This window comes from Oncorhynchus keta, chromosome 20, assembly GCF_023373465.1.
Source record: "Oncorhynchus keta strain PuntledgeMale-10-30-2019 chromosome 20, Oket_V2, whole genome shotgun sequence".
In the NCBI taxonomy this organism is placed as follows: Eukaryota; Metazoa; Chordata; class Actinopteri; order Salmoniformes; family Salmonidae; genus Oncorhynchus; species Oncorhynchus keta.
In genome coordinates this window covers 22,439,703-22,460,958 of record NC_068440.1, presented here as the reverse complement: position 1 = coordinate 22,460,958, position 21,256 = coordinate 22,439,703, and the positions used below count along the sequence as shown (strand labels likewise).

The following is a 21,256-nucleotide window of genomic DNA, read 5'->3' as shown; positions in this document are numbered from 1 at the left end:
CACACATTGCACCTAAAGAGAGAGAGACAGGTCTTGTTGGAATGTGCATTTATTCAAATGCACCTTAGAAACGACACATTTACAGCATCATTATCACTCATTACTCTCAAACAGAGGCATCAGATATAAAACAAACTCAACTGTTGCAAACACACACGTACACACTTCACACACTTTGCCAAAGCTGGTGCAGGTGAGGTGTGTGTGCAGAGCATAGCATAATTATAACACAATCTATTGGGGGGGGAACTACCTGATAGTGGCACCAACATATAGGTAAATGTTGCATAGGAGACAGTGTTGTGAGTGGGCAGCTGAATGACTAGATGTGTAGTATTGTACTTGATTGGCTTAGACAGCAGAGAATACAGGAAGCGTTTGTACACATGACAACAAGGAATATAAACAAAGTTTTAGCACCTGAATCATTTGGCAAACCTTTACTAAAACACACACGTTAGCTGGATAGTACGGAACTTGCATAGATGGTACTGTGGAAGCAATTCTGCAATCACCTGACTGCATCCATCATGGTGTTTGTTAATACAATAAATAACATTTTTATAGTACTGTAATTGTGCTCTATAAGATATGTTGGTGGGACAGAAGATTTGAAATTGAAAGCGTTTGACCCACAGACAATAACTAACTATTAAACACGGGGGATAGAACATAGATCCAGAGATCATCTTCAGAAAGTGGAGAGTTTGTCACTAAATCACTGTCAGGCACTTATTCTCTCACAGATGAAAAAGGCAACACCAACAAAATACAAAAAAAAAACACCATCTGAACAGTACCTCAATAATAAAATAATAAGCACATCAGTGTTGCCAGAGCAGGTGAACAAAGGTACATCATCATCATCAACAATAGAAACACATCAAGCTCCTCTAATGCAATGTTTCCCAACTCCAGTCCTCCAGTAATGTTACCCTCAACAGCACACGTTTTGTTGTAAAACTCACCATATTAAACTCATCCAGGGCTTGATGATTAGTTGACACGTATCAGACGAGTTTGTCCAAGGCTTCAAAGAAAATGTATGCTGTTGGGGGTACTTAAGGGCTGGATTTGGGAAACTGCTCTACTAACCAAAACGTGGGCCTTTGTTCTAATGCTCTTACATTGCTCATCTCCTCAAAATGTATTCCTCCTGCTTTCCTATTCTCCCCTCTCATTCCCTCCCCATGCCAACACCAGACTGCTTTGGTCACCGAAGACGACAGGTAAAAACTAACTAAACCACCATTTGATTCTCAGCCCATTACTCAGAATATATCCTGCCTCTCTCTTTGGTTCTCTATAGACATCTGACCAACTCTAATTCTATACATCTGACCCTTTGCCATCTCACCCCGCCACCCTCCAACAATATAATCCCTCACACACACAAACACACACACACACACCCTCGTCTTATATTGCCGTCATATAAGCCCCTTCATACACACACACACACACTCTGCACCCCTCTCTTATAGCTCATCGTGTGTGGTCTCGTCGGCCTTCAGTTTGAACTCGTCCTCTGTGATCTTTCCGTCTCCATTACGGTCCTGGTTAGAAAACATGTTCTCAATGATGCGATATGCGTCGAACCCAGGGGCCAGACGTCCTTTACCCTCGTTCACCTGACGCAGAATGTAGTCTGAGAACTGGACAGAGGGATGGGGGTGTGGAGAGATCGGGAGGGAGAATTGTGAATTGGTTAGCCAGTTGCCTCGGTTAATCAACTAGATTGTCTCCTCTCTTCCTGAACTGATCAAAATTAACTGGATGGGTGAAATACAAAACATTATTTCTGTAGGGCTTCTCGTCCACCATATTTGCTTTTACTTGTCTTGTGTTTACAGATCAGTGCAGATGAAGGAGAGGAGGCTATTTAAGACTACTGAGATGCAGCCATACGCTGTCCAGTTGTCTTCAATCAGAGCAGATAAAAAATAGGTGAGATGCATGAGGACCCACAGTGTCATGTGTATGTCTATTAGCGTGTAGCTGAGGGTGGGGTTTAGCTGCGATGCGTACCTCTGAGGCCAACACCTGTAGGTCCTTATCTGCATCCATCTCAGTGAAGAGGTCAGCTGATACGTCCTCGTTCCAGATGAACATGTAGCCATCAGGAAGTCCCGCCTCCATCTCAATCATCTCGATGTCGAAGATCAGGACAGCACTGGCCGGCACTTCACCATCTATAACACACCAATGAACATGAATGGGTTAATAACAGCACGTGGACAAGTTTGTAGTTTGTGTCTTTGTCTGTGCACAAGTTTGTGTGTGGGCGTGTGTGTAACTCACCCACTCCCCTCTCTCCGTAGCCCAGATGAGGAGGTATGACCAGGTGTCTTCTCTCTCCAACACACATCTCCTTCAGCCCCTCCTCCATCCCTGGAACCACCTGGTTGGCTCCTAGCACAATGTTATACGTCTTCCCATAGTTATACCTGGAGAGAGCGATTGTTAGAAGTGTGTGGTGTGTGTGTGCGTGTGCTTGCATGTCCAAGTGTATCTTCCTACTCACGTGGAGTCGATGAAGGATCCATCCATGAGTGAAGCGTTGTAGTGGTATTTAACAAAGTCTCCTTTCTTAGCCAGAGTCTCACACACCTCTGGTTTATAGTTGGTAGTGATCACCACTGTGTCTGATGGGTTGTGGAAGTCTATGATGTGGATATCAAACACCAAGACAGCAGAACCTGGGATCTTAGTACCTGGTGGGGGAGAGATGAGGGGGCGATGATGAAATCACCTTTCTATAAATGATGGTACACTGAAAACCTCAACACACACCACACACACACACTATTTTATACATACCTGTGCCCTCCTCTCCGTATCCGAGGTGAGGTGGGATAATGATGCGTCTTTTCTCTCCGATGCAGACTCCAATCAGACCCTCGTCCATCCCACCAATCACATAGCCCTTACCCACGTAGGTATCATATGTACGGTTACGGGAGTAGCTGAGAGGACAATAATCATATGTACGGTTACAGGAGTAGCTGAGAGGACAATAATCATATGTACGGTTACGGGAGTAGCTGAGGACAATAATCATATGTACGGTTACAGGAGTAGCTGAGAGGACAATAATCATATGTGCGGTTACAGGAGTAGCTGAGAGGACAATAATCATATGTACGGTTACGGGAGTAGCTGAGAGGACAATAATCATATGTACGGTTACGGGAGTAGCTGAGAGGACAATAATCATATGTACGGTTACGGGAGTAGCTGAGAGGACAATAATCATATGTACGGTTACGGGAGTAGCTGAGAGGACAATAATCATATGTACGGTTACTGGAGTAGCTGAGAGGACAATAATCATATGTACGGTTACGGGAGTAGCTGAGAGGACAATAATCATATGTACGGTTACTGGAGTAGCTGAGAGGACAATAATCATATGTACGGTTACTGGAGTAGCTGAGAGGACAATAATCATATGTACGGTTACTGGAGTAGCTGAGAGGACAATAATCATATGTACGGTTACGGGAGTAGCTGAGGACAATAATCATATGTACGGTTACGGGAGTAGCTGAGAGGACAATAATCATATGTACGGTTACGGGAGTAGCTGAGAGGACAATAATCATATGTACGGTTACGGGAGTAGCTGAGAGGACAATAATCATATGTACGGTTACGGGAGTAGCTGAGAGGACAATAATCATATGTACGGTTACGGGAGTAGCTGAGAGGACAATAATCATATGTACGGTTACTGGAGTAGCTGAGAGGACAATAATCATATGTACGGTTACTGGAGTAGCTGAGAGGACAATAATCATATGTACGGTTACGGGAGTAGCTGAGAGGACAATAATCATATGTACGGTTACGGGAGTAGCTGAGAGGACAATAATCATATGTACGGTTACAGGAGTAGCTGAGAGGACAATAATCATATGTACGGTTACGGGAGTAGCTGAGAGGACAATAATCATATGTACGGTTACGGGAGTAGCTGAGAGGACAATAATCATATGTACGGTTACTGGAGTAGCTGAGAGGACAATAATCATATGTATGGTTACAGGAGTAGCTGAGAGGACAATAATCATATGTACGGTTACGGGAGTAGCTGAGAGGACAATAATCATATGTACGGTTACAGGAGTAGCTGAGAGGACAATAATCATATGTACGGTTACGGGAGTAGCTGAGAGGACAATAATCATATGTACGGTTACGGGAGTAGCTGAGAGGACAATAATCATATGTACGGTTACTGGAGTAGCTGAGAGGACAATAATCATATGTACGGTTACGGGAGTAGCTGAGAGGACAATAATCATATGTACGGTTACGGGAGTAGCTGAGAGGACAATAATCATATGTATGGTTACAGGAGTAGCTGAGAGGACAATAATCATATGTACGGTTACGGGAGTAGCTGAGAGGACAATAATCATATGTACGGTTACTGGAGTAGCTGAGAGGACAATAATCATATGTACGGTTACGGGAGTAGCTGAGAGGACAATAATCATATGTACGGTTACAGGAGTAGCTGAGAGGACAATAATCATATGTATGGTTACAGGAGTAGCTGAGAGGAAAATAATCATATGTACGGTTACAGGAGTAGCTGAGAGGACAATAATCATATGTACGGTTACGGGAGTAGCTGAGAGGACAATAATCATATGTGCGGTTACGGGAGTAGCTGAGAGGACAATAATCATATGTACGGTTACGGGAGTAGCTGAGAGGACAATAATCATATGTACGGTTACGGGAGTAGCTGAGAGGACAATAATCATATGTACGGTTACTGGAGTAGCTGAGAGGACAATAATCATATGTACGGTTACTGGAGTAGCTGAGAGGACAATAATCATATGTACGGTTACTGGAGTAGCTGAGAGGACAATAATCATATGTACGGTTACAGGAGTAGCTGAGAGGACAATAATCATATGTAGCGGTTACGGGGAGTAGCTGAGAGGACAATAATCATATGTACGGTTACGGGAGTAGCTGAGAGGACAATAATCATATGTACGGTTACGGGAGTAGCTGAGAGGACAATAATCATATGTACGGTTACGGGAGTAGCTGAGAGGACAATAATCATATGTACGGTTACGGGAGTAGCTGAGAGGACAATAATCATATGTACGGTTACAGGAGTAGCTGAGAGGACAATAATCATATGTACGGTTACGGGAGTAGCTGAGAGGACAATAATCATATGTACGGTTACGGGAGTAGCTGAGAGGACAATAATCATATGTACGGTTACGGGAGTAGCTGAGAGGACAATAATCATATGTACGGTTACGGGAGTAGCTGAGAGGACAATAATCATATGTATGGTTACAGGAGTAGCTGAGAGGACAATAATCATATGTATGGTTACAGGAGTAGCTGAGAGGACAATAATCATATGTATGGTTACAGGAGTAGCTGAGAGGACAATAATCATATGTATGGTTACAGGAGTAGCTGAGAGGACAATAATCATATGTACGGTTACGGGAGTAGCTGAGAGGACAATAATCATATGTACGGTTACGGGAGTAGCTGAGAGGACAATAATCATATGTACGGTTACAGGAGTAGCTGAGAGGACAATAATCATATGTACGGTTACAGGAGTAGCTGAGAGGACAATAATCATATGTACGGTTACAGGAGTAGCTGAGAGGACAATAATCATATGTACGGTTACTGGAGTAGCTGAGAGGACAATAATCATATGTACGGTTACGGGAGTAGCTGAGAGGACAATAATCATATGTACGGTTACGGGAGTAGCTGAGAGGACAATAATCATATGTACGGTTACGGGAGTAGCTGAGAGGACAATAATCATATGTACGGTTACAGGAGTAGCTGAGAGGACAATAATCATATGTATGGTTACAGGAGTAGCTGAGAGGACAATAATCATATGTATGGTTACAGGAGTAGCTGAGAGGACAATAATCATATGTACAGAATGAAACATGTTACAAACACAAAACCTTTGCCTACATTTCTAAATCTAAGTAACTAAGTTGTAGATTCTAAATTCTACACCCTATTCAGTCTGAACTTAAATTTACTTGTTTTCTTGTAAGATAAAAGTGCCATTTTTATTCTCCTGGTTGGATTCATTCAGTAAATCTTGAACTCATTTGTCTATCTAGTTTAGTTTAAGGTTACTGCCACCGTGAGGACAAAAGAAGAATTACAAATAAAGGGAAAACAATGCCCAAAGGCAATAAGGAAGCACTTTTTACATACACATTTATGAAGTCACACACACTCTCTCTTCATCGCTCTCTTCCTCACCTGGAGTCGAAGAAGGTCCCGTCCAGTAGTGATCCGTTATAGTGGTATCTGATGAAGTCCCCAGCAACACTCTTCCTGTGGCAGGGTTGAGGTATGTCCTGGTTGATGATACTGACGCCGTCTTTAGGGTTATGGAGGTCCAAGAGGACTACATCAAACACCAGGGAGGCCTGCTGTGGGATATCACTACCTAGAGAGGGATGGGATGGATGGATGGAAAGAAAGGGGAGGAGAGATAGGAGGGTTAGACTAGGGTTATGTAAGTTCAGTAGGACCACGTCAAACACCAGGGAGGCCTGCTGTGGGATATCACTACCTAGAGAGGGATGGGATGGATGGATGGAAAGAAAGGGGAAGAGAGATAGGAAGGAGGGTTAGACTAGGGTTATGTAAGTTCAGTAGGACCACGTCAAACACCAGGGAGGCCTGCTGTGGGATATCACTACCTAGAGAGGGATGGGATGGATGGATGGAAAGAAAGGGGAGGAGAGATAGGAGGGTTAGACTAGGGTTATGTAAGTTCAGTAGGACCACGTCAAACACCAGGGAGGCCTGCTGTGGGATATCACTACCTAGAGAGGGATGGGATGGATGGATGGAAAGAAAGGGGAGGAGAGATAGGAGGGTTAGACTAGGGTTATGTAAGTTCAGTAGGACCACGTCAAACACCAGGGATATCACTACCTGGAGAGACGGTTACACTTATGATGCCATCTCTGGTCCAATAGTACTAGAGAGGCCTGGACTGGGATAACACTCAGAAACAACTCCATTACCCAGCAGCACCTACTAACCATCACCGTTTGATCCGTATCCTAGCGATGGGGGCATGGTGATGATGCGTTTCTCCCCGACACACATGCCCAGAAGCCCCTGATCCATGCCAGCGATCAGCCAGCCAATCCCCACATAGGTGTCATAGGTACGCATACGGGTGTGGCTACAGGGAGAGGGAGAGGGGAGGGAAATGGGGAGCGAATGAGAAAATACTTATTAGAAGACCACAAACACAGCAGATATTTATTTATTGGAAATCCTACAAATGTAACCCTCCTCTCCTCTATCATCTCCTTCCTTGCAGGGCCTCTCTTCATGCCTCTCCCTGTGCGTGTAGATTTCTTAGTAGTGTGTAGTGTGTGTTAGTAGTGTGTAGCGTGTGTTAGAAGTGTGTAGTGCGGGTTAGTAGTGTGTAGTTTGTGTTAGTAGTGTGTGGCGTGTGTTAGTAGTGTGTGTTAGTAGTTATATTGTGTTAGTAGTATGTAGTGAGTGTTAGTAGTGTGTGATAATAGTTGTAGTGTGTGTTAGTAGTGTGTAATGTGTGTTAGTAGCATGACGTGTGTGTTAGTAGTGTTTTGTCGTCGACAACTTATCTCGTGTCTAACCTGGAGTCGAACAGTGTTCCGTCCAGCAGTGTTCCGTTGTAATGATAACGTACGTAGTCTGACACCTCTACCTTCCTAGAGCAGTTCTCAGGGGTGTAGTACGTCTTCATCTGAACCACATCATCAGGGTTCCACACGTCCAACAACAGAACATCAAAATGGAGGATCGCATCTGAAGGGATTACATCACCTGGAGGAGTAAGGGAGGATGACATTAGTTACACTCGTTCTTTCTCTCATTCTGTCTCTCCACTTTCTCTCTTCTTTCTCTCATTCTGTCTCTCCACTTTCTCTCTTCTTTCTCTCATTCTGTCTCCACTTTCTCTCTTCTTTCTCTCATTCTGTCTCTCCACTTTCTCTCTTCTTTCTCTCATTCTGTCTCTCCACTTTCTCTCTTCTTTCTCTCATTCTGTCTCTCCACTTTCTCTCTTCTTTCTCTCATTCTGTCTCTCCACTTTCTCTCATTCTGTCTCTCCACTTTCTCTCTTCTTTTTCTCATTCTGTCTCCACTTTCTCTCTTCTTTCTCTCATTCTGTCTCTCCACTTTCTCTCATTCTTTCTCTCATTCTGTCTCTCCACTTTCTCTCTTCTTTCTCTCATTCTGTCTCTCCACTTTCTCTCTTCTTTCTCTCATTCTGTCTCTCCACTTTCTCTCTTCTTTCTCTCATTCTGTCTCTCCACTTTCTCTCTTCTTTCTCTCATTCTGTCTCTCCACTTTCTCTCTTCTTTCTCTCATTCTGTCTCTCCACTTTCTCTCATTCTGTCTCTCCACTTTCTCTCTTCTTTTTCTCATTCTGTCTCCACTTTCTCTCTTCTTTCTCTCATTCTGTCTCTCCACTTTCTCTCTTCTTTCTCTCATTCTGTCTCTCCACTTTCTCTCTTCTTTCTCTCATTCTGTCTCTCCACTTTCTCTCTTCTTTCTCTCATTCTGTCTCTCCACTTTCTCTCTTCTTTCTCTCATTGTTAAACTAGACAGATGAACATGGAATTATCTCTATGAAGAAGGCAATGAATCAGAGATTATAAACCATATATGGAACAGACATTGTTATGAGGGAGGGAAGATGAGAGGAGGTGAGAAGGAGGGGTAGGGAAGTTGAGGATGGCTGTGATTAAATCCATACTGGTGAGTTGGCAGTTGTTCTCTCTGCTGGCAGAGACGCGCTCCTCCATTTCTCCCTCTACAAAGTAGACACCTACATTTATCACTCCATACATGCCACCACATCTTCCTTTCTCTCTCTCCATCTCACTTGCTCTCTCTCTTTAACAGTCCCTACATTCCAAGTAAGGCCACACATTTCTGTTTTAATCTCTCCTCATGCAAAATCAACCAGTCCGCTTGGTGACCTCTTTATTCACACAAACACACCCAAATACACACACTAATACCCACATACTAATAGCACAAACACACTGCTAATGCTGTGCATGTAACTGTGGGTAATGCCGGCGAAGCCACCGGTCTGGGCTGTGATGTCTGTCTCACTGTGAATGAAGGGCACTCCTACAACACGAAAGCAGAGTTCACCTCTATGTCTCAGTTCAAGAGGGTCAGCAGATTAATCTGTCTACAATAAGGGTTTGTTCATGTCAAATGTGGTGACCTCACCTGGTTTAATTGATGCCTCTAGAGACAATACCTCTCTCATCGTCACTCAATGCCTAGATTTACCTCAACTGTGTTCACATCCATACCTTTGTCTGTACATCATGCATTGAATCTATTCTAGCGCTCCCAGAAACCTGCTCCTTTTACTCTCTGTCCCGAACGTACTAGACAACCAGTTCTTATAGCCCTTAGCCATACCCTTATCCTACTCCTCCTCTGTTCCTCTGGTGATGTAGAGGCCCTGCAGGCCCTGCAGTGCCTAGCTCCACTCCCACTTCCCAGGTGCTCTCATTTGTTGACTTCTGTTACTGTAAAAGCCTTGGTTTCATGCATGTTAACATTAGAAGCCTCCTCCCTAAGTTTGTTTTATTCACTGCTTTAGCACACTCTGCCAACCCGGATGTCCTAGCTGTGTCTGAATCCTGGCTTAGGAAGGACCCCAAAAACCCAGAAATGTCCATCCCTAACTATAACATTTTCCGACAAGATAGAACTGCCAAAGGGGGCGGAGTTGCAATCTACTGTTGAGATAGCCTGCAGAGTTCTGTCTTACTATCCAGGTCTGTGCCCCAAAAATTTGAGCTTCTACTTTTAAAAATACACCTTTCCAGAGACAAGTCTGTCACCGTTGCCACTTGATATAGACCACCCTCTGCCCCCAGCTGTGCCCTGGACACCATATGTGAATTGATTGCCTCCCATTTATCTTCAGAGCTTGTGCTGTTAGGTGACCTAAACTGGGACATGCTTAACACCGTGGCCATTCTACAATCTAAGTTTGATGCCGTCAATCTAACACAAATTATCAATGAACCTACCAGGTACAATCCCAAATCCATAACCATGGGCAACCTCTTAGATATCATCCTAACCAACCTGCCCTCCAAATACAGCTCTGCTGTCTTCAACCAGGTTCTCAGCAATCACTGCCTCATTGCTTGCGTCCGTAATGGGTCTGCGGTCAAACGACCACCCCTCATCACTGTCAAACGCTCCCTGAAACAATTTATGGAGCGTTTGATTAGGCCTTCCTAATCGACCTGGCCCAGGTATCCTGGAAGGATATAGACCTCATTCCGTCAGTATAAGATGCCTGGTTATTCTTTAAAAGTGCTTTCCTCACAATCTTAAATAAGCATGCCCCATTCAAAAAAATTAGAACCAGGAACAGATATAACCCGTGGTTCACTCTAGACCTGACTGCCCTTGACCAGCACAAAAACATCCTGTGGCGTACAGCATTAGCATCAAATAGCCCCTGCGATATGCAACTTTTCAGGGAGGTTAGGAACCTATATACACAGGCAGTTAGGAAGGCAAAGGCTAGCTTTTTCAAACAGAAATTTGCACCCTGCAGCACAAACTCCAAAAAGTTCTGGGACACTGTAAAATCCATGGAGAATTAGAGCACCTCCTCCCAGCTGCCCACTGCACTGACACTGAGGCAAGGAAACACTGTCACCACCGATAAATCCACTATAATTGAGAATTTCAATAAGCATTTTTCTACGGCTGGCCATGCTTTCCACCTGGCCACCCCTACCCTGGTCAGCCCCTGCACTCCCCACAGCAACTTTCCCAAGCCTCCCCATTTCTCCTTCACCCAAATCCAGATAGCTGATGTTTTGAAAGAACTGCAAAATCTGGACCCCTACAAATTATCAGGGCTAGACAATCTGGACCCTCTCTTTCAAAAATTATCAGCCGAAATTGTTGCAACCCCTATTACTAGCCTGTTCAACCTCTCTTTCTTATCGTCTAAGATCCCCAAAGATTGGAAATCTGCCACGGTCATCCCCCTCTTCAAAGGGGGAGACACTCCATACCCAAACTGCTACAGACCTATATCTATCCTACCCTGCCTTTCTAAGGTCTTCGAAAGCCAAGTTAACAAACAGATCACCGACCATTTCGAATCCCACCATACCTTCTCCACTATGCAATCTGGTTTCCAAGCTGGTCATGGGTGCACCTCAGCCACGCTCAAGGTCCTGAACGATACCATAACGCCATCGATAAGAGACAATACAGTGTAGATGTATTCATCAACCTGGCCAAGGCTTTCGACTCTGTTAATCACCACATTTTTATCGGCAGACTCAACAGCCTTGGTTTCTCAATGACTGCCTCGCCTGGTTCAGCAACTACTTCTCAGACAGAGTTCAGTGTGTCAAATCAGAGGGCCTGTTATCCGGACCTCTGGCAGTCTCTATGGGGGTGCCACAGGGTTCAATTCTCGGGCCGACTCTTTTCTCTGTATACATCAATGATGTCGCTCTTGCTGCTGGGGATTCTCTGATCCACCTCTATGCAGACACCATTCTGTATACATCTGGCCCTTCTTTGGACACTGTGTTAACTAACCTCCAGACGAGCTTCAGTGCCATACAACTCTCCTTCCGTGGCCTACAACTGCTCTTAAATGCAAGTAAAACTAAATGCATGCTCTTCAACCAATCGCTGCCCACACCTGCTCGCCTGTCCAGCATCACCACTCTGGACGGTTCTGACTTAGAATATGTGGACAACTACAAATACCTAGGTGTCTGGTTAGACTGTAAACTCTCCTTCCAGACTCACATTAACCTCTTTGGGCTAGGGGGCAGTATTTTGACGTCTGGATGACAAGCGTGCCTAAAGTAAACTAACTGTTACTCAGGCCCAGAAGCTAGGATATGCATATAAGTGGTAGATTTGGATATAAAACACTCAGTTTCTAAAACTGTTAAAATAATGTCTGTGAGTATAACAAAACTGATATGGCAGGCGAAACCCCGAGGACAAACCATCCAGAAAAAAGAAATTCAGCCCATCATTGATTCCTATGGCTGTCATTTTTAATATGAAGGGAATACCTCCCAGATTGCAGTTCCTAGGGCTTCCACTAGCTGTCAACAGTCTTTAGAAAGAGTTTCAGGCTTGTTTTTGGAAAAATTAGCTAGAATTTGTAGTTTGTAATTTGTAGTGGCTCCCATTTTGGCTTTAGTGTTTGTTACTCGTTCTGGTGAATGTGGGTACTTTGTTGTTTATCTCCGGTAATGACAATAACGATTCTCCGTCTTAAATTTGATCATTTCTTTACATATTAGGGTACCTAAGGTTTGATTATAAACATTGTTTGACTTGTTTGGTGAAGTTTATTGGTAACGTTTGGGATTCATTCTGTATGCATTTTGAAGGAGGGAAACCGGTGGATTATTGAATGAAGCGCGCCAGCTAAACTGAGTTTTTGGGGATATAATGAAGGACTTCATCGAAAAAAAGCGACCATTTGTGATGTAGCTGGGACCTTTTGGAGTGCCAACAGAAGAAGATATTCAAAGGTAAGTGATTTATTTTATTACTATTTCTGACTTTCGTGGCGCATCTGCCTGGTTAGAAAATGTTTTTAATGCTTTGTGGGCTGGGCGCTGTCCTCAGATAATCGCATGGTGTGCTTTCAAGTAAAGCCTTTTTAAAATCTGACACAGCGGCTGGATTAACAAGAAGTTAAGCTTTTAACTGATGCATGACATTTGTATTGTCATGAATGTTAAATATGACTATTTCTGTAATTTGAATTTCGCGCACTGCAATTTCACCGGAAGTTGTCGAGGTGGGACACTAGCGTCCCACTTATCCTCATGAAGTTTTAAGCATCTCCAATCCAAAATTAAATCTAGAATCGGCTTCCTATTTCGCAACAAAGCATCCTTCACTCATGCTGCCAAACATACCCTCGTAAAACTGACTATCCTACCGATCCTTGACTTCGGCGATGTAATTTACAAAATAGCCTCCAACACTCTACTCAGCAAATTGGATGCAGTCTATCACAGTCCCATCCGTTCTGTCACCAAAGCCCCATATACTACCCACCACTGCGACCTGTATGCTCTCGTTGGCTGGCCCTTGCTTCATATTTGTCGCCAAACCCACTGGCTCCAGGTCATCTATAAGTCTTTGCTAGGTAAAGCCCCGCCTTGTCTCAGCTCACTAGTCACATTAACACCACCCACCCGTAGCACGCGCTCCAGCAGGTATATTTCACTGGTCATCCCCAAAGCCAATTCCTCGTTTGGCCGCTTTTCCTTCCAGTTCTCTGCTGTCAATGACTGGAACGAATTGCAAAAATCACTGAAGCTGTAGACCCATATCTCCCTCACTAACTTTAAGCACCAGCTGTCAGAGCAGCTCACAGATCACTGCACCTGTAAATAGCCCATCCAACTTCCTCATCCCCATACTGTTATTTATTAATTAATGTTTTGGTCCTTTGCACCCCAGTATCTCTACTTGCACATTCATATTTTGCACATCTATCACTCCAGTGTTTAATGGCTAAATTGTAATTGTTTCGCCACTATGGCCTATTTATTGCCTACCTCCCTTATCTTTCCTCATTTGCACACACTGTATTAAGACTTTTTCTCTATTGTGTTATTGACTGTATGTTTGTTTATTCCATGTGTAACTCTGTGTTGTTGTTTGTGTTGCACTGCTTTGCTTTATCTTGGCCAGGTCACAGTTGTAAATGAGAACTTGTTCTCAACTAGCCTACCTGGTTAAATAAAGGTGAAATAAAATAAATAAAATCTCAGGCCACTATGCAGCGTACAGTAACATTAACAAGCAGCACTTCCTGGTCTGTGATGTCACTGTGACCCAATTCAACATGGACCACCCACTTCCTGTCAAGTTTGCATTAATGCTTGGTGTTTATGAATACCTCCGAACAGTAAACACCAGCTTCTACACACACACAAACCTAAAAACACACAGATCCAACCACCCACACACACTGCTACCTGTGCAGCTGCACTATTAATCAAACAGACAAGAGACAACAATGTCTATAACCATGTTACAAGCTATATTATCAACTAAGTTATTAGCTATGTTTATTGTTACATGCAAAACACACAGGTTACAGGTAGAACAGGTAAGTATAAATATAGTTATTGATTGGTTATAGGGGAGGAGTTGAGATGTCTTTGCTCCCAAACCTCAATTATAAGCTAAAACTCCATTATATGATGTATATTAATGTTAAAATCTATGTTATGAACTTACCGTATCCTTCCTTCCCGTAGGCCAGTTGTGGGGGAATCTTGACCAGTCGTCTCTCGTTGACACACATCCCTACCAGAGCTCTGTCCATCCCTTCAATCAGCTGCTTCTTACCCACATACACATTGTAGGTGCTGCTGCGGTCATAGCTGCAACACACAGAAGTTATGGGAGCTGCCAACATCTCAAACAAAAAAGACAGAAAGAAAGACAAGAAACAAGGTAAAAATGTCCATACGTTCATGTATTCATTCACTCACTTACTTCACTGATTCACTCAGTCATGACTTGGTTGGCTGCGGCGAGACTGTGGTTACCATGTCGTATCACTAGGCCTAGCCTACTACACTGGCCAACAGTGACTTGGTTGGCTGCGATGAGACTGTGGTTACCATGTCGTATCACTAGGCCTAGCCTACTACACTGGCCAACTGTGACTTGGTTGGCTGCGGTGAGACTGTGGTTACCATGTCGTATCACTAGGCCTAGCCTACTACACTGGCCAACTGTGACTTGGTTGGCTGCGGTGAGACTGTGGTTACCATGTCGTATCACTAGGCCTAGCCTACTACACTGGCCAACTGTGACTTGGTTGGCTGCGGTGAGACTGTGGTTACCATGTCGTATCACTAGGCCTAGCCTACTACACTGGCCAACAGTGACTTGGTTGGCTGCGGTGAGACTGTGGTTACCATGTCGTATCACTAGGCCTAGCCTACTACACTGGCCAACAGTGACTTGGTTGGCTGCGGTGAGACTGTGGTTACCATGTCGTATCACTAGGCCTAGCCTACTACACTGGCCAACAGTGACTTGGTTGGCTGCGGTGAGACTGTGGTTACCATGTCGTATCACTAGGCCTAGCCTACTACACTGGCCAACTGTATCTCAGTTCTGCCACGCACATTACTTATTGGGCCTACTGGTCTCTTTCTGCCCAAGGGTTTACATTAATGAATTCATTCATATTTGTAGTATTTTTTTAATTTTACATGATCACTCTGCTGGCCATAGGTGACATACACTCACACACCAGATATGCTACCTGTGTGTGCATGCTCTAGAGTAGGCTAGGAAGGCCTACACGTGTACGTCCTTGCAGTTGGTTAACGAACCATATATTTAGTAGCAGAATATGACTGTTTACTCTGGAGTGAAAATATAGTTTCACTATTTATTTAGTTCAGACTTGGAGACAGCATGAAGAGTCTCCCTCTCTCTCAGTGAATGGGGGCTCTCGTTCTCTCTTCCTGCGTGGCTGTTTGGTCCGACCGGCTAATAAAACGCACGCTTAAATTTATTGACGTGCACGCTACTCTCTGCAACGTGAACTGCGTGCAGGAACTACAGGAGTGGAGAAGAGTGGAAAAATAAAAACGTTCTTACCTGGAGTCAAATTTCTTTCCATCCGGGAACATGCCATTATAATGGTAGCGAACATAATCCCCTACTTTCACAGCGCGCACGCACTGCTCTGGCACGAACGTTTTCTCAATCACGATGTCATCTAACGGTACCGGGGGGGCGTCACAGGCGGCAAACGCCACCAGAACCGCCAGATATATCATCCCGTGCACGCACTGTTTCATCTTCACACGCCTCTCTCCTTTACCGACAAAAAGTATGGTGGATAACCGTGACTTGTAGCGGTTGTTATCGCTCTCTTTCTTTTTCCCCCGATTGTTCCGATTCCTCTGGTCTTCTGCTTCCAGTTCTTGTCTTCTTCCCTTGATCCCTGTCTGTTCGGGATTGAATTGAATGGGAGGATTTGGGTACCACGTATGGCGCAGGCGCAGTAGCACACAACAGATATGTAGACGTGGAAACGCCAAACGGAGGGCCTATAGTCACAGCTAGAGATCAAATAAACTACATCCCCACCGCAAGACCAACAAACACAAACTACTACTGTAGAATAGGCCTAGTTAACATTCAGTCACACATGTACAGTCTATAGGGCTATTACGCAAGGCTTGGCTATGGAGTGGCGGTGGAACAGTGTCTGAGTTTTTCAGGGGGTGTTTCTGTGTGTGACCCTCTCTCTCTCTCTCTGGAATGTCTCGACGTGGCAGGGGAGGGGGAAGTCTGTAGGCTACAGAGACAACTCTAATTAGTGGGTGATAGGCCTATACAAGAATATACACGTTTTATATAACATAACCAACACGTTTATAAAACATACATAGCCGAACATAAATATAAAATAATAGACATGTTTAAATAGGTATAGGCAGCAGACTTTCAACTGCAGACTCTCTCCAAAGTCTTCTACTGAACAAGCAGTTTCACTAGGCTACTTCTCATTGTCGCTGCGTCAGATTAATCACATTACATTGTGTGGCCATTTGGCATCTAGTCTGGAGGGCCACAAATGGAAATCACTCCTTAACTTGATCTGTCATTTTGGCAATCGTTTACATGTAGTTTGATGTAAAATAGTCCAGTGTAAACTAGTGCAGTGGTCTGATTTTCCCAACCCATGTTACTCCCAGATTTCTCTAGAACAGCACTGATTTAGGGGGAGGTGCATGGAGCCCCGGTGGTTCGCCACCCCTCACCCCGTCACCCTGCCCAGAGCAGCCAGGGGAGGGAGAGTTGTATCCGGATACGTGGTGGGGTTAGAGGCGGTCCCTGTCCCACCCTCGCACGGCACAGAGAGCAGAATAGAGTAGAGACGTAGCCCAGCCGTCCCACCTCTACACAAAAACTAAAGATGGCAACCTCCAGCACTCCGCTAATCTCTCTGCTTCTATTCGCGGTTTCCGTTACAATAGTCTTCTGTCAGTACGAGAAATACAGCTTCCGGAGTTTTCCGCGTAATGAACTAATGCCGCTGGACTCCGCGTATAAATACGCGCTGGACCAGTACACCGGAGAGAAATGGCAGGAGACAGTTGACTATCTCGAGGTCTCTCTCCGGTTGTACAGGCTGCTCAGGGACAGCGAGGCCTTCTGCAACCTCAACTGCAGCTCAGTGCGACTTGACAACGAGGAGAAGTTTACCGACTTCCCGGAGCTGCGTGTGTTTGGTAACGTTATGAAGAGGGCCCAGTGTCTCAAGCGGTGCAAACAGGGGCTGCCCGCCTTCAGACAGACCATGCCCAGCCGGGACACCGTGGAGGAGTTCGAGAAACGGGAACCATATAAATACCTGCAGTTCGCCTACTTCAAAGTGAGTGAAATCAATGCGGCTCTCTGCAGTATATATTTTGTATTTCATTTGTATTTTCTATGAGCAGAAGAGGGTTAAATTTAAATATGTGGACGAGCTGCCTGTCTCTCAAAACTAATATAACTGAATGCATTTGATATTTAAAGATGTACTTTCTAAGTTGTATTTTAGATCAAAACAAATTGTGTGTTTTCAATAACTAGATCTGTGTAGTTTACAAGCACTACTCTGCACTCTGTTATGCTACTGTACTCTATTAAGTAATGTGGCTAAACTAAGGAAGAGGGCCCTGTGCTTTTGTTCACTTTATATGAGTAGCTTGTGTGTGTATGTATATGCCTGCCTCTGTTTTGTGTGTGAACCTGTCTGCCTCTGTGTGTGTGTGTGTGTGTGTGTGTGTGTGTGTGTGTGTGTGTGTGTGTGTGTGTGTGTGTTGTGTGTGTGTATAACTCTCCTCTCTCCCCCAGTCTGATAACCTGGCCAAGGCAGTGTCTGCTGCCCACACCTTCCTCCTGAAGCACCCTGATGATGAGATGATGCAGAGGAACATGGCCTACTACAGGACTCTACCTGGAGCTGAAGAACACCTCACAGACCTGGAGACCAAGTCCTACGAGGTACACACACGTACACTTGCGTACATACGCATACACACGCACACATATGGATGCACACACACATGCACCAATACTTCTCTCCATGGCTGGGGTTAGAGGTGGTTAGGGGAGCAGACTGAAGTCACAGGAGGATGTAATAAAGCCTTTCAGAGCTCTAAGACTAAACATGGACCGTAGCCACTTCCTCTTTAGGACAATTGTCTGAGGTCTCAGTTGGGCTGGTTTAGGGAGCTCTGTAGTGTTGCACAGATGCAGGTTGTGCTCTGGTGAATAAAATCTGGTCTTTTTATTTATTTAACCTTTATTTAACTAGGCAAGTCATGTAGAACAAATTCTTATTTACAATGACGGCCTACCCCGGCAAAACCCGAACGACGCTGGGCCAGTTGTGCACCGCCCTATAGGAATCCCAATCACGGCCGATTGTGATACAGCCTGGAATCGAACCAGGGTCTGTAGCACTGAGAGGCAGTGCCTTAGACCGCTGCACCACTCGGGAGCCCTGGGCTAATCTGAGCCCTGGTCTAATCTAGTTCAATAGTTCAAATGAACTTCGTAATGTAATCTATATCAATGTGTGTGTGTTGTTGTTCCAGATGTTGTTTGTGCGAGCGGTGCGTGCGTATAACGGTGATAACTACCGTACCTCAGTGTCAGACATGGAGCTGGCTCTAAGGGATTTCTTCAAGGTCTATGACGAATGTCTGGCTGCTTCAGAAGGAGCCAGGGAGGTCAAAGACTTCAAAGACTTCTACCCCTCCATTGCTGGTCAGTCTATCTTTCTTTCATCCTCTCCATCTAAGGCGAGGATGTCCTCCATGTCATTTACCAGTCCAACACAGATATATTTACCTATCCAAAGGTTGATTTAGACAAATGGATTTATGATTTCTCTTGATCATCTTGAACAGGTCACTCGTGATGATAACCCCCCCTCCATCTCTTCTATCTCTCTCCCATTCCCCCCTCTCCCTCCCAGACCACTACACAGAGGTGTTGGAGAGAAAGGTGAGGTGTGAGGCCGAGCTGACTCCTGTGGTTGGAGGATTCATCGTAGAGAAGTTTGTAGCAACCATGTACCACTACCTACAGTTCGCCTATTACAAACGTGAGTGTCATATTGTTGTATTATCACAAATACTACTGTTATTATTACACATGCATGTGTTATAGCAGTCTTATGACACAAGTGAGTATGTTACTACAATATTATTACAAACATGTACATTTAGGACTTCTGTGTTCTGTGTGGTTATACACACACACACACACTGACTCTGTCATTGCCCCCCCAGTGAATGACCTGAAGAACGCGGTTCCGTGTGTGACCAGCTACATGTTGTTTGACCCCAGTGATGAGGTGATGAAGAACAACGTGGTGTATTACCAGTACCACAGAGACAAATACGGTCTCAGCGACGAAGATTTCCTACCTAGATCGGTAAGACACACACACATATTATACAGACATTTTTCAGCACACGCGCGCACACTATCTCCTTATGCAGGTTATTTGGCCCCTGTCATCGATTTTTGTTTTAACCGGTTCACTGAATGCTGAGGTCTTCATTTGGGTTTGTTTATCGATGTTGATCTGACTTGTGTGTGGTTTGTGTGTGTGTTGTGTGTGTGTGTTTTAGGAGGCAGTACGGTACTTGAACCAGACCACCATGCAGCTAGAGATGCTTGAGTTCTCCAGACAACACCTAGCGAGCGATGACGAGGTACGTGTGTGTGTGTCTCTAATGTCACAATTGTTGAGTCATACAATATATGTGTCCAGAAGTGGGTCTTCTATGTAATCTTTCTGTAAACTAGTGATAAACTACAGATTCCTCTCACATCACATGACCTGTGTCCAAGCAGTACAATGTGACTAGTGTTTACCAGACTGCTGTATCTGACCTCACCACAGGGAGGCGCTGATCACTCACACACTGCTCACTCACAACAATAAAGGCATGTCTAATAATAACCCATAGATGTAGTGCCAGAGTTGTTAACTTGGGGGCAGCATGACTCGCCTCTAGATAAGAGTGGCCAATCCTCCTCCTGGAGAGCCACTCTACTGCAGGATTCTGCGCCAGCCCAACTCTAACACATGTAGATAAGCCAACCAGCTGTTCATCAGGACCTTGATTAGCCGAATAAGGTGTGTTAGAGCAGTTCTGGAACTGAAGCCTGTACACCCAGTAGTTCTCCAGGACTGGAACTGGAGACCCAATTGGAGGCTCTGTCTGATCAGAGTGTAGTTAGTCCTTATTTACACTGCATATCCATCAGGAAACCATAGAGAATGGTTATTCTTCAGGCTCAATACTTACAGTTGAATACTTACAGGTTCAATGATATGTGTGTGTGTGTGTGTGTGTGTGTGTGTGTGTGTGTGTGTGTGTGTGTGTGTGTGTGTGTGTGTGTGTGTGTGTGTGTGTGTGTGTGTGTGTGTGTGTGTGTGTGTACAGGGGGAAGTGATGGAGTTTCTAGATGAGTTCCTGGATGCTTAGGATCAGTAGCACACTCTGGACGCACTGAAAATAAAGAAGAAAAGAAAGATGTAGAGAAAGAAAGAAAAAGCTGAACTAAATGACAGAAACGAGCGACGGCAGGTTTTCCCAGAATGCCGCCGGGCCTTGGTTCCTCCCACTGGGTCGTATTTATTCGGAGGTTCCGGAGGTTCTGTTTGGCTCAAATTGGTTCAATTTTTTATGTGCTTATATGACCTTTTAAATCATGTTTTTTTAATAGTTCTGGATCATGTGCACTAACATGTACAGTGCAGAGGTACGGACAGTGAGTGATATTGTGGTATTAAATTGGTGATGATAGTGATATGTGGCCATTCTCTGTTATGTATGTTCACTCCCCTCTTGTCTATTGTCCACATTTTAAATCAAACTGTTCACTGTCTTACAAGGAAATATATAAAGATATTCACATGGTGCTTTAATAATAAAACCACATGGTAAAACCAAGCCCTCTTTAGTGATCGTTGCTTTCTGTTTAGTATGATGTTATTAACTACGGGATCGGTGTCCCTATACTGGGACGGTTGAGCTAACGTGCGCTAATGTGATTAGCATGACTGTTGTAAGCAACAGCAAACTTTCCAGGACATAGATACAGCTGTATGTCT

The 21,256-nt window shown here is 44.4% G+C and overlaps 2 protein-coding genes across 4 annotated transcripts; one reads left to right on the top strand and one right to left on the bottom strand.

The window, feature by feature from the left end:
* Positions 1 to 33: 33 nt before the first annotated feature.
* Positions 34 to 16,342, bottom strand: fkbp9 (FKBP prolyl isomerase 9). 3 transcript variants are annotated; one of them, XM_052472366.1, is made up of 11 exons: positions 15,721 to 16,342; positions 14,338 to 14,483; positions 7,674 to 7,863; positions 7,086 to 7,231; positions 6,738 to 6,863; positions 6,292 to 6,607; positions 2,821 to 2,966; positions 2,525 to 2,714; positions 2,302 to 2,447; positions 2,029 to 2,192; positions 34 to 1,655 (listed from the first exon to the last, which is right to left on the bottom strand). In XM_052472366.1, the coding sequence occupies exons 1-11, from the start codon at positions 15,921 to 15,923 to the stop codon at positions 1,479 to 1,481; spliced, it is 1,950 nt and encodes a 649-aa protein (XP_052328326.1). In that variant the 5' UTR covers positions 15,924 to 16,342; the 3' UTR covers positions 34 to 1,478. The 3 variants fall into 3 exon arrangements, with proteins under 3 accessions (XP_052328326.1, XP_052328327.1, XP_052328328.1); XM_052472367.1 differs by lacking the exon at positions 6,738 to 6,863 and having other exon boundaries at positions 15,721 to 16,340; XM_052472368.1 differs by lacking the exon at positions 6,738 to 6,863 and having other exon boundaries at positions 6,292 to 6,481; positions 15,721 to 16,333.
* A 603-nt stretch (positions 16,343 to 16,945) lies between these two features.
* On the top strand, positions 16,946 to 21,095 carry crtap (cartilage associated protein). Its single transcript, XM_035795734.2, has 7 exons — positions 16,946 to 17,506; positions 17,974 to 18,123; positions 18,720 to 18,891; positions 19,103 to 19,231; positions 19,419 to 19,564; positions 19,764 to 19,847; positions 20,586 to 21,095. Exons 1-7 carry the CDS (start codon positions 17,048 to 17,050, stop codon positions 20,625 to 20,627), a joined length of 1,182 nt encoding a protein of 393 aa, XP_035651627.2. The 5' UTR covers positions 16,946 to 17,047; the 3' UTR covers positions 20,628 to 21,095.
* The last annotated feature ends 161 nt before the right edge of the window (positions 21,096 to 21,256 follow it).